This window comes from Tripterygium wilfordii, chromosome 17 (assembly GCF_013401445.1).
Source record: "Tripterygium wilfordii isolate XIE 37 chromosome 17, ASM1340144v1, whole genome shotgun sequence".
NCBI classification, from domain to species: Eukaryota; Viridiplantae; Streptophyta; class Magnoliopsida; order Celastrales; family Celastraceae; genus Tripterygium; species Tripterygium wilfordii.
This window is the reverse complement of record NC_052248.1, coordinates 13547909-13563314: the sequence shown is the minus strand read 5'-3', so window position 1 is coordinate 13563314 and position 15406 is coordinate 13547909. Positions and strand designations below refer to the sequence as shown.

General features: G+C 38.1%; 3 protein-coding genes across 3 annotated transcripts; 1 reads left to right on the top strand and 2 right to left on the bottom strand.

Annotated features, from left to right (window-relative positions):
- Positions 1 to 207: 207 nt before the first annotated feature.
- On the bottom strand, positions 208 to 2624 carry LOC119983031 (probable receptor-like protein kinase At1g11050). The gene has a single exon (XM_038826680.1). It carries the CDS (start codon positions 2488 to 2490, stop codon positions 535 to 537), a length of 1956 nt encoding a protein of 651 aa, XP_038682608.1. The 5' UTR covers positions 2491 to 2624; the 3' UTR covers positions 208 to 534.
- Positions 2625 to 3660: 1036 nt separating this feature from the next.
- Positions 3661 to 5225, top strand: LOC119981969 (chaperone protein dnaJ 2). Its single transcript, XM_038825107.1, has 3 exons — positions 3661 to 3843; positions 3955 to 4490; positions 4696 to 5225. Exons 1-3 carry the CDS (start codon positions 3661 to 3663, stop codon positions 5138 to 5140), a joined length of 1164 nt encoding a protein of 387 aa, XP_038681035.1. The 3' UTR covers positions 5141 to 5225.
- A 596-nt stretch (positions 5226 to 5821) lies between these two features.
- LOC119983032 (membralin-like protein At1g60995) lies at positions 5822 to 15304 on the bottom strand. Its single transcript, XM_038826681.1, has 14 exons — positions 14953 to 15304; positions 13660 to 13722; positions 12435 to 12875; positions 11250 to 11331; positions 10563 to 10624; positions 10326 to 10420; positions 9376 to 9455; positions 8620 to 8703; positions 8351 to 8467; positions 8115 to 8200; positions 7834 to 7940; positions 6941 to 7032; positions 6777 to 6853; positions 5822 to 6441 (listed from the first exon to the last, which is right to left on the bottom strand). Exons 1-14 carry the CDS (start codon positions 15103 to 15105, stop codon positions 6073 to 6075), a joined length of 1908 nt encoding a protein of 635 aa, XP_038682609.1. The 5' UTR covers positions 15106 to 15304; the 3' UTR covers positions 5822 to 6072.
- Between the last annotated feature and the right edge of the window lie 102 nt (positions 15305 to 15406).

Sequence of the window (15406 nt, the reverse complement as noted above, 5' to 3'; positions counted from 1 at the left end):
CACCTCTCAACAAAAATGATTTTCTAGTTGTTATAGGAGCACTCTCTGCAACATTCATCGCTCAATAATGGCACGTCTTCATGGGAAACCCTTCCCTGTGATGCTTGAAATGGAAGAGCATCATGAATTCAATTAGAATGGTAGGTGATTTCACCAGATCTCTTGAATCTTCATCATAATTGAGTTTCCAAGCTATCAAGACTCAGAGAATCTAAGATCATGCTGTTGCCAACTTAATCTGTTAAAAATGAAAATCTAAATGGGTACATCTTTGTATTTCAAGAAGAAGTAGGGCAAGTATCAAGAAAAAGAATCCGATTTTGACAATCGAACTGAAGTCGACGCTACATTTGTCAATGCTAAAAAGAGACATTATATACTCACAATACATTCATCTTCAAACCTTCAATTGTGCTAATAAGTCACCAAGCCTCCCTCTTTTTGGTGCGCACCGCGAAAAATATCAAATATCACATTCCATGAACTCATCATTTTAGGCAATGTAGAGAGACTAACAATGCTAAATTCTCATGCTTACCTAAGCATGTCCCCAGTTTGTAACTTTGGCCCACTCAATGCCGGTGAGATGCTGAAAGTATTACCACCACTGTGAAAAGAAGGATGTCCAAGGGGCACTGGCCGATCCGGGATGAGAGGAACTTCAATGTCACCTTCCAACATTTTCAGCGCCTCCAAAATGGTAGGCCTTAAAGCCACCATCACATGAGCACACAATATCCCCACCTGCACAAATCTCTCCATTATTGCTTTTGGATTGGAATTCACAGAATCATCATCTTTCAGTAGATAACGATCCAAAGCCTCTTGTGTCTTCCCAGTTTTCACAAATGACCAAGCCCAATCGGTGACCAATAATGCTCGTGGGGACCCCGATGAAGACAAATCAAGAGCTTTTCTCCCACACATTAACTCTAAAACTACGACTCCAAAGCTATACACATCGCTCTTCTCGGTCAATTGCCCGTAAAGTGCATATTCAGGGGCCAAGTACCCATGAGTTCCTGCTACTCTAGTAGTGAGATGAGACTGCCCTTCCCTGCTCTGCTTGGCCAACCCAAAGTCTGCAACTCTAGCTCTCATATCAGCATCTAATAATATGTTTGTGGCCTTAATGTCCCTATGGTATATTGCAGGCTTCACTCCGTAGTGCAAATAAGCCAAGCCCTTTGCCACATCCAAAATTATGCTCTTTCTTTGGGGCCAATTCAATCGCCTCCCTATGTTATGCACTGATGGAAACAAGTGATCATCAAGATTCCCATTTGGCATGTAATCGTAAACAAGATACCTCTGGCTCCCTCCCTCATCATAACTCTCATGATCACCATCAACCACACAACACCCTCTAAGAGGTACCAAATTCCGATGCTTCAAATTGCTAATAATCTCAACCTCATTGCAAAAGTCGGTATCATGCTGGAAATCAGATTCTATAACCTGCTTAACTGCAACCTCTGTCCCATCTGGTAAAACTCCCTTGTAAACAAAACCAAACCCACCTCTTCCAATAAAATTCTTCTGTGAAAAGTTATCTGTTGCCCTTGCAAGATCCTCAATCTTGAACCAAATTGAACCTGTATTCGGCCTCAGTCTTGGCCTAGAACCTTGTTCATCTAAATCAAAACCAAAACCTGAACTAGACCCACCAACCCTTTTCTTTCTCCACCTCTTATCCCACCAAAAGTACATTCCTAGAAAACACAACATGATAAGAACAGCAACACTAGCCCCAGTTAACCCAAAAACAAGAGCTGAATCGCCCTCATTTGTTGAACCCACTTGTGAATTTAAGGACAAGCCAAATATACATGATGCAGCACCATCACTCTCAGGACCAAACTCATTAACAATACCAGCAGCATAAAGAATTGTGAAATAAAAACAGTCTGTGGCATGAGTTATATTACCATCATTTAACAACAACATAGACTGAACCTTAAACCCAGCAGCCACACAAGCATCACAGGATGTAAGATCAGTAAGATCAGGACTACAACCAGAATCAAGAGGAGTTGAGTTACCCAATTTGGTAATCCAATCCTGAGATGTCTCAATATTTGCACAAATGTTTCGTGTGGAGACAAACTGCATAGGATCCAAGCAAAGAGGAACAAGATTGCCTGGAAGCGAGAGAGAGGTGAGTTTTTCCTGAAAACCTTCAAGGCAAGAAACGGATGTGTTCAAGTTTGGAAGTTGAAATAAAGTGGTCTTCCTGAGGTGCTGCGCAAGGCCTATGCCAAAGAGTGAGAGAATGGCCTGGCAACATGGAGTGTTGGTGTTGTCTGTTTGGTTTGCTGGAGGATGGTAGCTCTGGCAGTCAGAGGAGTTCCATGGGATTCTCAGAACATAACTAAGATCTATGGGACATGTTGATGTGTTTGACGCTGCATAGGTGAGAGAAAGAAAGGACAGAATCAGTACCAAATCAAGTTTCTGCATCTCAAATTCTACAAAATGCATGCATGGCATGGAGTTCGGTTATAGGGAGAGATTTTTTGTGGGTAGATTCTATTTGTTGGATTTGGAGAGCTGAGAGGATCAATTAACAAAGCTTGGTCAAAACTTTCTTCTTACTGTGTAACCTCTCGGCCATGGCCGCTGGGTTGGTGACACAGCTAGTTGAATTTCGATGAGAAGCTCGTACACGCACGCGCCGTAGGATAGTACAATAACAACTTTAAAAACCACGCTTGCAAAACACGCGCTGATATTTTATTTTATTTTCATCATATTGGTTTATTACTATCTAAAAAGCCGGCTACTGGACAGGAGACAAATCTCTTCACTTGCACACAATTTAAAAGAATAGTCTAAAGAAAGAAAGAGATGTGTAGACCAAAGTAAATTGAAAAGAAAAGCAAATGAATAGTCTTATTATATTCAATTCAAGCCTTAGTGAAAGCTATTGTGAACCTAGCAAATTGACCAACCCAGCCACATTTTTGGCTTTTATATGGGCAGATAAATTTTCTTCTCAGCAGTATTGTTGGTTCAGAAATTGCATGGGAAGCTATAACAGGGACTCTGGATCATTGTCCCTAGCAATGTATGTAATGTACAAGGAAATCACGTGCTTCAACCCAGTTTTACATGTCGTCAGCGAGATGCAAGTTGTTATGGTGACCCGAGGTTTATAATCATTCAACTGTTCGAATTACATGTTGGACTGAGTAGTTTCTCGATTACCCAAAAAAAAATAGATCAATATATCAGCAGACCTCTTGATTTTTGGCCTGTTTGTAAATACACCCCTTCTATTCTAAGCCTAAAAACATTGTTTAACTGTATGAAAAAAAAGGTGTTAGTGTATGTATTACAACGTACACTCATGATGTCCTACCCGAACAGAGATGCTGTGCAGGGATTTCGATATGTACGTTCACAGGGAATTAGATATATGCATACATAGTACTGGTTAGGAAAAACAGGTGGATTAATTGAAAAATTAGCTAAAAATGGGAGATGGAAGTACTGAAATAATCTCTAATCATAGAAACTTTCTTACCTCCCAATAAAACAATAAAACAGAAGGTGTGTAATAAAGCACCTTCCCTTCCACAACTAAATTAAATTCTCTCTTGGTTGCTTCTCTTCAATTTCTTCTTCTGATCATCCCTCTCTTCTCGATCTCTTCCTCTAATGGGAGATTCACGTTCACCAACAAAAGACTCCTACAGCATCCTTGGAATCACCAAGACTGCAACCATTAAAGATATGTGTAAGGCATACAAATCACTTGTTACAAAATGGAATCCCGATAAGAACCCATCAAACAAGACCGAAGCCGATGCCAAATTCAAAGAAATCAAGGAAGCCTACAAGGTACGTACTTATTGCAATCTATACATCCATGCATGCATGATTTTCCATGCAAAAATTAAAGGGATGAATATATATATATAATTATTAATTGTCTGGTTCTGGTATAATCAGGTCCTCAATGAAAGGAAGTTGGAAGATTTACTTGCAAATGAAGACGACCCTACAACCACGGCAGGAGCTCATTCTCACCATAAAAGTGTGGATGATATTGGTTTCTTTTCTCGTCGATCCTCGTTTCTCTCTAGGACTTCAAGCCGGAGAAGTCAGACGCCGACCCCAACCCGATCATACCTTTCAAGATCTCAAAGCAAGAGCAGCTCTACAACACCAAGAATGCAATCAACACCTGCAACACCAACATCCACCACAAAATTTTCTACGTCACCAACATCAACAACAGAATCGTCTACTAAAAGAGCTTCCGAGTCTCGATCAAAAAGCACAAGTCGCAGGAGCGCGTCTGAGATTCCTAGCGTTCTGTCAAGAAATGCAAGCAGAAGGAGCACCACACCGATTATATTCTCTCAATCGACTGCCCGGAGGAAACCTCCTCCCGTTGAGAAGACGCTGGAATGCACGCTTGAGGATTTGTGCTTTGGCTGTGTCAAAAGGATCAATATCACCAAAGATGTTATCATGGATCCCGGGTATGTGCATGCATTCCTGTACGTTTTTCTAATCTGTATAGCAAACCCTAGAGATGACTCTGCCCTTCCCAAACCCTAGAGATGACTCTGCCACTAATGCAGGACCCTGTGCAGCTGATATTGTTTCCTATCTATGCATATACACGCATGCTTACAGATACTGATGGATGTAATTTGATTATGGGATCGATCGATGTGGATGCAGGATCATTGTCAAAGAGCATGAGGTACTAAAGATAAACATACAACCAGGATGGAAGAAAGGGACAAAGATAACATTCGAGGGCAAAGGCGATGAGAGACCAGGCAACCTCCCACCCGATATAATATTCTCAATAGATGAGGAAAGACATCCATTGTTTAAGAGGGATGGAGATGACTTAGAGCTGAAGCTTCAGATCCCCTTGGTGAAGGCTCTCACTGGTTGCTCCCTTACGGTTCCTCTATTAGGAGGGGAGAATATGAACCTGTCCTTTGATGACATTCTATATCCAGGATATGAGAAGGTCATTCCAGGACAAGGCATGCCAATCAACACAGATGAAGAGAAGAGAGGAGATCTTCGAATAAAGTTTCTAGTCGATTTTCCAATGCATTTGAGCCGAAAACAACGGTCCCAAGCTCATGCAATTTTGAGACAGTGTACATGATAAGCACAGTTCAATTCTACAAAATCATATTGTAAATATATACATATAGCAAAATACTTTCATATTTTTGAAAGCCACATGAGCAAACTTTCAGATGAATTAAGAATACAAATAACCGAAGGTAAACATGGGAAGAGAAAACATATTTGTATTTATAGTTTTTTTCTAAAGATATTTGTATTTACATTTATATGTTTAGATGCGGAGTCACGTATTAAAAGCAAACCACTTGAGTTATTATCCACACTTTGGTTCTAAGACATGTATTGCGGATTTTGTCCTTCTAAGAAACGTCTCAAGAGTGAGAGTGTGTAAACCCATTCCAACAATTTAAGGTATTACTCTTTATGATTTGACATATGGATATCCAATATGAGTCCTCGAGACTCTTTTTTATTAAGTACCTCATCCTCAAGTGTGTTATTATGTTTAGTCACGTTTATAAATCACATTGTTTGACGGATGTGAATTTTGTTTTTAACACATTTCACAAAAACCAAAATGAAAGTGCACCATCAACTATAAACGGAACGACTACAAATGCATCAATTTAGCAGCTATAAATGTCCCTTCCGCTCCTAATTTGAATGCTTGGTGATGGTGAGCAGAGGGGGAGAGAAGCAGACTCTCGAAATCAGTTCTTTTGTACTAGACTTTCTTTTCTCCTTTAGCTCTTGTAGATGTGCGATAAGGGGCGGCCATATTCATATATATCATCATTTCTATACAAACATGATCTCCAGTACACCTCTTATCTGCAACAATACAGGCCACCAAAACTAGCAGAGAAATATTAGTATTCCCTCCTATGATGTATCTTTACAATACTATTGTACATTTCCAGTTGCACGGTTTTCATTCCCCGGGGACGCGGGATAAACTTGTCCTTGGTCTCTCACATCTCTAAACATGGAAAGAAATGAGTTGAGGCCTTAAGAAGAAGCCCCACCTAGGATCCATAAAAACAGTGAACTAAATGAGTTCATTGTTCCGGGACTGGGAACAGTTTCTGCTTGTTGAAGATCGGGTTGACCTGGAATCTGCTCAGGGTTACCTTCCCTGTTTTCATTTTCCAACCGTTGTGGAACCTCAGGAGCTTCTGCTCCGTTTGCTGGAGTTGCCTGGTCAGGTCTCAATGCTGGCAGAGAGGCCAAATCTGTGTTAGCTTGACCAGGGTTTCTTGTGTTTAATCTTGTGATGTGTAAAGTTGATGCAAGGATGGTCGACGAAGTGATATGGAAGTCCGGGTGTTGCTGCAGCTGTGATCTTTGATTTTGCATAAATCTTTGTAGAGTTGGCACCTGAGACGGGCACAGCAAAATAAAATATATGAACAAACCAAAATTTAAACACAAGCCAACTTCATTTCCTTCAAAATTTGATCTATTTCTCTCTTTTTTAATAATTCAAAGAGTGACTACAAGAACGGATAAAACAGATTCCTACCCAGACTATATGGGGGGAGAAAGACGTAAATGGTTATGGACAAATGTGCATGAAGTATTATATATTTGCAATTTGCAAACCTTACATGACTACTGGTTTTTCTCCAACTATAAACGAAATGACAATGCCAACAATAAAATACAGTTTCCAAAGACTGCTGATTGGGAATTTGTGATTGCGTATTTGTTACCTCAAAACGATTCCAAAAGTATAGGATGAGATGTTGCATAAATGCCGCAGTTGTAGAGAGTGCCAAATATGAAAATCCTGGAAAATGATCAAAGCCATCTCTCTGATGAAAATAATAGTTTCCAACTAAAACAAAAGCAAACTTAATGAGAGGCAGGACCATACCATAACCATATGAGAAGAAATAGATGTGGAAAACCAGAAAATAGAGCAAAAAGAACCGAGGAAAGAACTTCATTGATATTGGAGTGCGGACACTGCAATTTAATGACACACATAAGCTTGTTAGAAGGCCAGGAAAAGGGTGCAACCAAGCACACATATATGTCCACCCCATGCATATATAGCCTGACCATTAAAACAAGCATCAGTTCAGACAATAAACCACATAGAACACACATCTACACAGAAAATGTGAACATGTGACATGCATTACAATAAGTATGTATGTGGACCAGATTGCTGAATGATTGATGGGTTCAAGGCTCTGTAAGACAATCCTAATCCCTGTTAGGCTGTTACCATTACTGCTTGAGCCAAACCCCAGGCCAATCATAACTTTATAAGCCCTGAGGTAAGCCTCCAACTCCATCAAGGACAGGCTATATACAAGAATCAGATCCATGAAAGCCAATTAAACCTCCAACTCCATCTGGCAGCAAGAAGTAAAAAATAATTATAGTAATGTCAATGTAACATAGAGAAATTGGGCACCTAAGGTCTGGCCTGATCAACCATCTACATAGAAACTCTTGAAAATACAATATCAGTAGGCAGTAGACAAAGAGCAAGCTTCTATTATCGTTGCCACTTGCCAGAGATGATTTTCATGCGAGAAAAACAGCAATCAACCTAGACTGAACAGATGGCCAATATACACAATCCTCATCAATGACAGACTGTCCATAAGCAATCTAAAATCCAGTCTTTTACGACAAACGAGAGGGAAGGGGTGGGAGGAAAGAGACCTACACAGAAATGTACGTGCACACACACACACACACACAGTCACAGAGAGAGAGAGAGAGAGAGAGAGAGAGAGAGAGAGAGAGAGGGACCTGATCAATGTAAAAAGTTCACACAGCCAGACAAGAATTAAAACCATGAAGGCCAGCAGCTGATCATCATAAAACTCGAACAAAAAGAACAGGATTCCAATCATTATCTGCAAAACAACTATGACGCGGTCAACAGCAAAAAATGTATATAAGGAAAAAAATAATGAGAAAGTCATGCTTAGAAAAACTAAATAGTGAAACAACAACCCCCCCCCCCCCCCACACACACACACACACACACACACCCAAAAGGGAAAGAAAAGGCGAAAAATAATCTTTACCGGAACAAAAACAAGAGATTCGATCACATGGACAAAGATCAATTGAAATGTTGGAAGTCGATGCCGAGCATGGTGTTGAAGCTGCACTGCAAAAATTTGAGATGGGAAAGTGTTAATCATGTTCAAATGAAGATGAGGGAGGAGGAATTGTGATAATTGTGGCATCCATGAGGTGGTTACACTCCACTCTGCCACCACCCATGAATGAAAGGGCGAAGATCAAATATGAAGCACACCTGTGAACTTCAGCATGCGCATCTGCGTCTCTCTCAGTGTAAATGAGACGGACATTGTAGTGGTGAAAAAAACAAAGAGTGACATCATAAGCACACCACATTTGGTCACGAGATAGTCTGTAAGGAAACAATGGGAAATCATAATTCTTAAGAACACTACGTATACCCACTAACTAAAGTGAAACTAATTGCATTCAACCAAAATGAACTCCAGTATGTCATCGCAGGGAAAGTAATACATAACTAAGGATGGCATTGAATTGACAGACCTCCAAATCTTGCAGGACCTACTGCTGGTTCATGTGCGTAACTAAGATTGTAGAACTCCTTGGTTTGATAATTATATAGATAACCTGCAATGAGTCCCAGAACAAGCTTAGACACAACACTCACCATCCCAATGACAGCAGTAAATTTTATATTCCAAAAAGATTAATGTATAAAACCATCTGAAGGCGTACTAGACTTTAGCATTACTTACGTCCATGAGATCTTCTCTATAGTTTTTCGAATAATGGTAAATGATCAAAGATGAAACAATGGAATTTGGGCAGCCAATATAAGCTAAATGCATATATGAAAAAAATTGAACACTGCATGAACTCTATTGTTACCACTACTTAGAGTGATAGTTGTCAGAATTTTAGGCTATCATTTTATAAAGAAAGATAAACCCTAAATGTTGAAACAGTTTTATTAATTAATTAAAAATAAATTATAAAGATAATGTTAATGTGTCACGGAAAGATGCATCTTTCATTAAATCATGGCAGTGCAAGAAAAGAAATAGCACCGTGCTTGCTGAGTCAGACAAGACCAATGTTTCCACACAAAACATGGCAACTAACCAAAAGTCGACGACAATGTATAACTGGCTGATATATAGCATTCAAATCAACCATGAACCATTAGAGAAATGCAATAAAAAAAGGGGGGATGACACAAGGATAGATAACATATTAAGACAGGACAAGTGATGCAGGAAAAATATGTCACAAGGAACATTCAAGGAAACCAGTCAATACCTTGACCAGGAGAATTCAGCAAGCTATTCATCAATATTGTATCATATCCAACAACTCGGTTTATGAGAAGCTGCTGCCACCTGGGTAGAAAGAAAATATTAATTATTTGATCTAATATTCCAGAAAATATGCATTCAAAAATAATTCCTGCAAATATACTAATGTCATTTGCTACTAGGTTGAGAAACATTGTATCATTGATGAGACATGTGACCTCAACACATTTCTATAGACAACAACCATATTGTTTAACTTGATATTTTAGGAAAATGTTGAAAATAACATATAAAGGTTTCAGAAAGGTTGAGGTTTTCAAGAAAACTGACAACAATAACCTAAATTTTGATTGATGGCCTAAGAACCTGACACGAAATCTAAGAAGACAAATTAAAGGACTGGAGCTCAATTGACATTCAACAACTAAATCACAATCCTTGAAGGTACTCATACTTCTAAAATATATATAATAATGCGATGAAAAGAGTGGTGCTCCTCATAGCATGCTTCTTGTTTGTGTTTCTTCAACTACAAGGAGCAGTATCAACTCTGATATCTGCTGTTGAAGTGCAACTTTTGTGAATGCTCAACATTACACAAATATACCCCAAGCCAAGAGGCTGAGATGAGATTAATGCAGTACTGTATCTGGAGATAGATTTCCTCAATGGTTTAAGCGTTGATTTTTCAAATAAAATATACAATAAACTTCGAACTATAATATCAATATTCCATCCTCAATCCCAAATATATGGGATCGGCTACATGAACCCTTGATTAAATTATTCAACTTCCCTACATGCATTCAATGGTCCATTCCATTAGAACCCAAGAAAATAATAATAAAAAATAACACATTATTGTAGAGCAATGGAGATAGATCACAATTAACCAAATTCAAGGAAAGATGAACGCAAATAGAAAATTCCATAGTTAAGTTGAAGAAATAAAACCTGTTCCCAAAGCAAGAATGCCGAGCTGATATGCTGATGTTGATTGTCCGTATGTTATGCTGAGTCTTAGCTGCTTCAGGTAGCAAGAAGTAACCCTGCAAACCAAACTTGGTTCTCATTAGAATCCTATCTTAAAAAGCCTTAAACCTAAAGCAGTACAGTGGACAAAAATTAAATGTTGTGGCATGACTGAATGTAGCAAAATTGTGTTTCAATGAAATAAAAATGAGAAATTACCTTTTCCATTGTGTATAGATAAGTAGGCTCAAATTCTTTGCTTTTGTTCTCAAGCCACTGCACTGAAACAGGCAGCAAAACTATTTACCAATATAGTCAATATATTTCACTGCCAAATAAGTGAGGAAACTACTGATGGTCATGTCAGGTCGAAAAAAGAATACTAAGGAGTAAGGACAGTCATTGACCTCCTCTTGTAGTTTAAACCTAGTCTAAACCCCCTCATATCTGGACTGGCATAAACAGATTTTAGAGTTTGACAGAGAATACAAGAGGAGTTCATATGATATTTGAAAGCTAAAAGCAACAGTCCTTTGAAAATACCCTTCATTAAATAACACTAAGCACTTAGGATTGAGATCCTGCAGTAACAGAAGAATACTAGAATACTACCACAGTCGAAAGCCACCACTGGTCTCGTCCTTCGAATCTTCTCCCAACCCCAAGATTACCTAAAAAAGAATACTCTCACAACCAACATAGACGTTTCCCCTTCTAGAATTGCATATTTTGTGTAATCAGTGACTTGATGTTCGAATCACCAACACAGAGTATCTCGAGTGTAAAATAATTTTGACATACTTGCAATTATTATACACTGATGAAAATCAAGCCTTAGAACAAACGGAAACCAGTGATGAATATTGAAAATATGATAATTAGCAAACAAAGGGGTTGTTAACTTGCCTGCATACAAGTTCAGCCTATCCAAATGAAGTATATGCAACCACTTGGGAACATCCAGATCGAAATGTATACCTGTAATATTCTGCACTTGCAATTAGAATTTACAAATTTTAAATACGAGACTCCAAAAATCCTCGACTGATTAATGTTGAGGAAACAAAGGTTGCTTTCATAAATTAAATAATTGAAGGAATTTTAAGCACACCGGTAAAAAGTAATCACCAAGGAGGGGGGGGTTTGAAGTTGGGAAACGTCCACAACAACATGCAACCATAAACTAGGTTGGAAAGACAAAGAGAATCCTAACCAATTTTGCTGAGAACTATTTTAAATAAAAGGCCTATAATATAAAAACGACCAAAAAAACATATTAATTGGCAATAACAGCACATATCAAGATCAGCTTAGTAAGGTGTCTGTCCAAGAAATAACGGAACACTAATGTAAATCAAGTTTCATGAAAGCACAATATGGGTAAAATTGACTAAAAATAAAACATATATAGAATGAATAGTTATCATCAATATATTTATGGAAGTCAAAGGAACATGTTTTTGTTTCCTAGTTCTTAGCTCTTAGGATATTACGATAAATCCTGTATCTTTCTTTGATATGTAAATTCTACTGCCTTCCGTTCACTATCTGCAGGTGCAGAATGGAATGGTGACTCAATTTTAAGCATTGACCACAGGAACAGAGCCGGCTTACCATCATACCAACCAAAGTCATGATATCGTGTTTCCTTATTCTGGTAGCATTTTATCATGTTTCCTCATTCTAGTAGGTTTTTGTTATGTTATTTTGGCAGGCTTTCATGCCCATTCAAGAGTTCTCCCATATTGGGATCACCAGTTTCCCGCAATTTGTTACAGAGCAATTTTCTCTATCTAACAAAATGTGATAGATGCATCTAATTGACGACTCTTAACCGAAAGAAGCAGAGTAAAAAATCATCAGGGTCCCTCCATGAGGAGTCAACTATTTAGCATTCAACAAAATAATGGCACCATGAGCAGTGATATCAAAAGACAGGTAGCTGTAAGTTGTAACAATGCATGCATTCAAATCCAAAATAAATTAACAACGGCAGTGAAAGCAATACCAGTTTATTCAGCAATTCCAAACAGCGAACTCTAATATTTATTATTTCAAAAATAAGAAAGAAATTATTTCTGATCTACTCACCCACAATTTCTGCAAATTTCCAATAATTTGCACTGCATGTCTCCAAACAAATGACAAGCGTCTGTGCCACTTATTTCCAAAGTGAATGATTGCTGCTTTAAGGGTTTCTTTTGCAGATACAGGAAAACTGTTACGTGTCTCCACCTTATCAGTCTTAGTAATTGCTTCATCAGCCGTTGCCTTAAGGCTTTCACTGTAGGTTACGCTTTCAGCTTGATGTTCGAGAATATCAGTATGATCACTTTTCCAGAACTTCAATGTCATTCTTCCCCTCCTAGCACCCGAGCCAATCCAATTCAACCAAAACTTTGCAGCTGCAAATGTTAATCCTTCCTCATCCAGGTTTTCCATTTCTACTTCATCCATTTTAGTCTTGCTTTCAGGGACATCTACCACAGTGGATTCTGACTCATTCTGTGACCACAACCCTGCACTAGTTATCTACACCAAGACACAAAATTCAGTGCCTTAAATATGGCAGCTTCACCAACTCTTTCCCAAGTCTCATGAATTGACAACTCATTATCAGGGAATGAAATAGCATAGTCATCAAAGAAAGGAAAGTCCAAAAAGCAAACTCTTGAACAAAACTGCAAGAAAATCTTTGCCTTTGGTATACGGCAAGAGGAAATTCTCTATACTGTATTAAGATCAATAATTCCTAGCTTTTCCATGAAGGTGGCACCCCTTACTAGTTACTACCCATCATCAATTACCTCTCTTATCTTAAAATTAAAAAAAAAATTAAAAACTCAGACTATGATCCTTATTGTCATGATTTTCCTTCAGCAAGCCGTGGCCTTCATACGTAAGTATTGCACGAATTAGTATGTTTTTAAAAATTCAAAGAACTTTTCTACAACTTTCCAATCATCCTAAGTTCATGCTCCTAGATCATGAATATAAGTAATAGATTACACACATGTCAATCTCACAAACAAATGAAAATTGGCATAACAACTGCTGAACTGCATAAGGAAAAGACACTATTACCCCCATCAGAGTGCGAGCCAGTATGATATGTGGAGGTTCTATACAATTTGCTAATTCTTCCTACTGCAAGATCTCGAGTCATTTTGAGAGACACCACCATGGTGCTTGTCAATAAATATTATATTCATTCACAAAAAATGAGTTGAAAATTTCACCTTTGTACAAAGTAAAGGAAGCAAATGCAAGAAAACAAATGTAAAGCTTTAGGTATCACATAAAAAAAATCAAATACCTTAATTTGAATGAGTTGGGCGTCTGTTGTTTTGACTCCTGATAGCTCGTTAGAACACCCAGGCTTCATTTGCAAAAAGGAGACATTTTTACATTAACAAATTCGCAAAAAGATATAGAAGGAAAGCTTAGGAAATAGCAAACTCAAAACTTCATAGTTTATACGAGACCAATTGGCTTTGTTATACTCATTTGACAGGTAATCAATTCAATTTGTTTGAAATTGGAACGCCCTGTTTGGTATAAATTAGACATTATCAAAATTCGATCAAATTTGAATGCCAGCTATAGATTATGAGTTCTATTCATCAATTGTCCTATAATAAATAGCTGAGACAGTCTATCAATTACACGAAACAAAAATAAATACAAAGCTCGTTTATTAAACCACATTATTTTACATGACTCACAGACTCACAGTATTAACTCAAAGAACCAGCTGGCCAAGGATATGAAAGTTAAAAAATAAAATTCGTTACACTGACAAAAATAAATAAGAAGAAGTTAAACAACTCTAGCAGAATACTATTTGTACATTTTAGCATCAAAACAGTGAAACCTTTTACCATTTACCTTGATTCTTGGTTCAGATTAAAATTTTCATGCATTCAAAACAAATCAATTCCATCATTGGTGTTTGCAGATCACATACTCAAGCAAGAATTGCTCCTAAAGACGATATAATTCTTGCCACTGGAACCTCAAAAATGGAGACGCCAATATAGGGGCACCTTTGGACAATTCAATCATAACATACTATGATGAACTCTCAGACAGGAAATGATCATCCTAAGATCCCTCTACTTTGTCCAATCTAACAACATCTATCTCTACAACATTCAATCTAACAGATCCATTTCTATGTCTCTGGCATTGTCAAGGCAGCAATGCATTTTTCTGTTTTAGTTCTGTTTAGCCTAAAACCCTTGATTCTAGGATTTTCAGACAAGGAAAACAACAACAAACGCAGTTCTAGGGTAGCTAAAACAAAATATATATAAATAATTCGAAACTCAAGGTTGGTCATTACAGCTACATCAACTGATCCGGAACCTTAACGCCATCTAACAACTGACCAAGGAAACAATACCCGAATCGCAAATCCAAAAGCACAAACAAGAACAGTAAACATTAAATTCAAGTTTTCGCACTCACAGCTACAGTCGATCGAAGAACCCAAATTACAACAACTACTTCATATCAATTTGCCCATAAAATTGAAAAATTACGTAAAACAAAAGAAGGAACAACGTTTCCCGAAACCATTAAGATCATTCGCGATTGTTATACATACCTGTTGAACATAGTTGGCGTGCATAACAACTAGAATACAGAAGAGAGTAACGGCTATGAACAGATACATGTACTCCAACGCAGCTCTCAGTTTCGGCGTCAGCATCTGCGAGAACCGCTCTTGAACGCGTATGAAGGTCTGCTCGGGATCCATATCTATATATATATACGTATATATGTACGCGGTCACATGTGCGTTTCCAGCTTAGGGAATCGTGCAGATAAAATGGCAGTATCTAGCGTTAAGAGGAGAGATTGGGGACCGGTTTGTGCTTCAATGGACTAACAGAGCAGACGGTAATGATTTTCTTCTTTTTGTTTTTTCGTCAAAGATAGACGACATTGTTGAAGACGACGAATTATTTCGCCTGCGTTTGGTAAGGCGTGTTATGATGTCCGAGATGCAGGTTACTTTTGTACCTGCCTGGGTTAACAAAAGATGTGACGTACACACG

Coding starts and splice junctions, on each gene's coding strand:
- LOC119983031 (XM_038826680.1), bottom strand. CDS start 2,490: ATGCCATGCATGCATTTTGTAGAATTTGAGATGCAGAAACTTGATTTG.
- LOC119983032 (XM_038826681.1), bottom strand. CDS start 15,105: ATGGATCCCGAGCAGACCTTCATACGCGTTCAAGAGCGGTTCTCGCAG. Junction 8,201..8,350: donor GCGCATGCTGAAGTTCACAG/GTGTGCTTCATA, acceptor AAATTTTTGCAG/TGCAGCTTCAACACCATGCT. Junction 7,033..7,833: donor GAACTTTTTACATTGATCAG/GTCCCTCTCTCT, acceptor ATTAAATTGCAG/TGTCCGCACTCCAATATCAA.
- LOC119981969 (XM_038825107.1), top strand. CDS start 3,661: ATGGGAGATTCACGTTCACCAACAAAAGACTCCTACAGCATCCTTGGA. Junction 3,844..3,954: donor AAATCAAGGAAGCCTACAAG/GTACGTACTTAT, acceptor TGGTATAATCAG/GTCCTCAATGAAAGGAAGTT. Junction 4,491..4,695: donor GATGTTATCATGGATCCCGG/GTATGTGCATGC, acceptor ATGTGGATGCAG/GATCATTGTCAAAGAGCATG.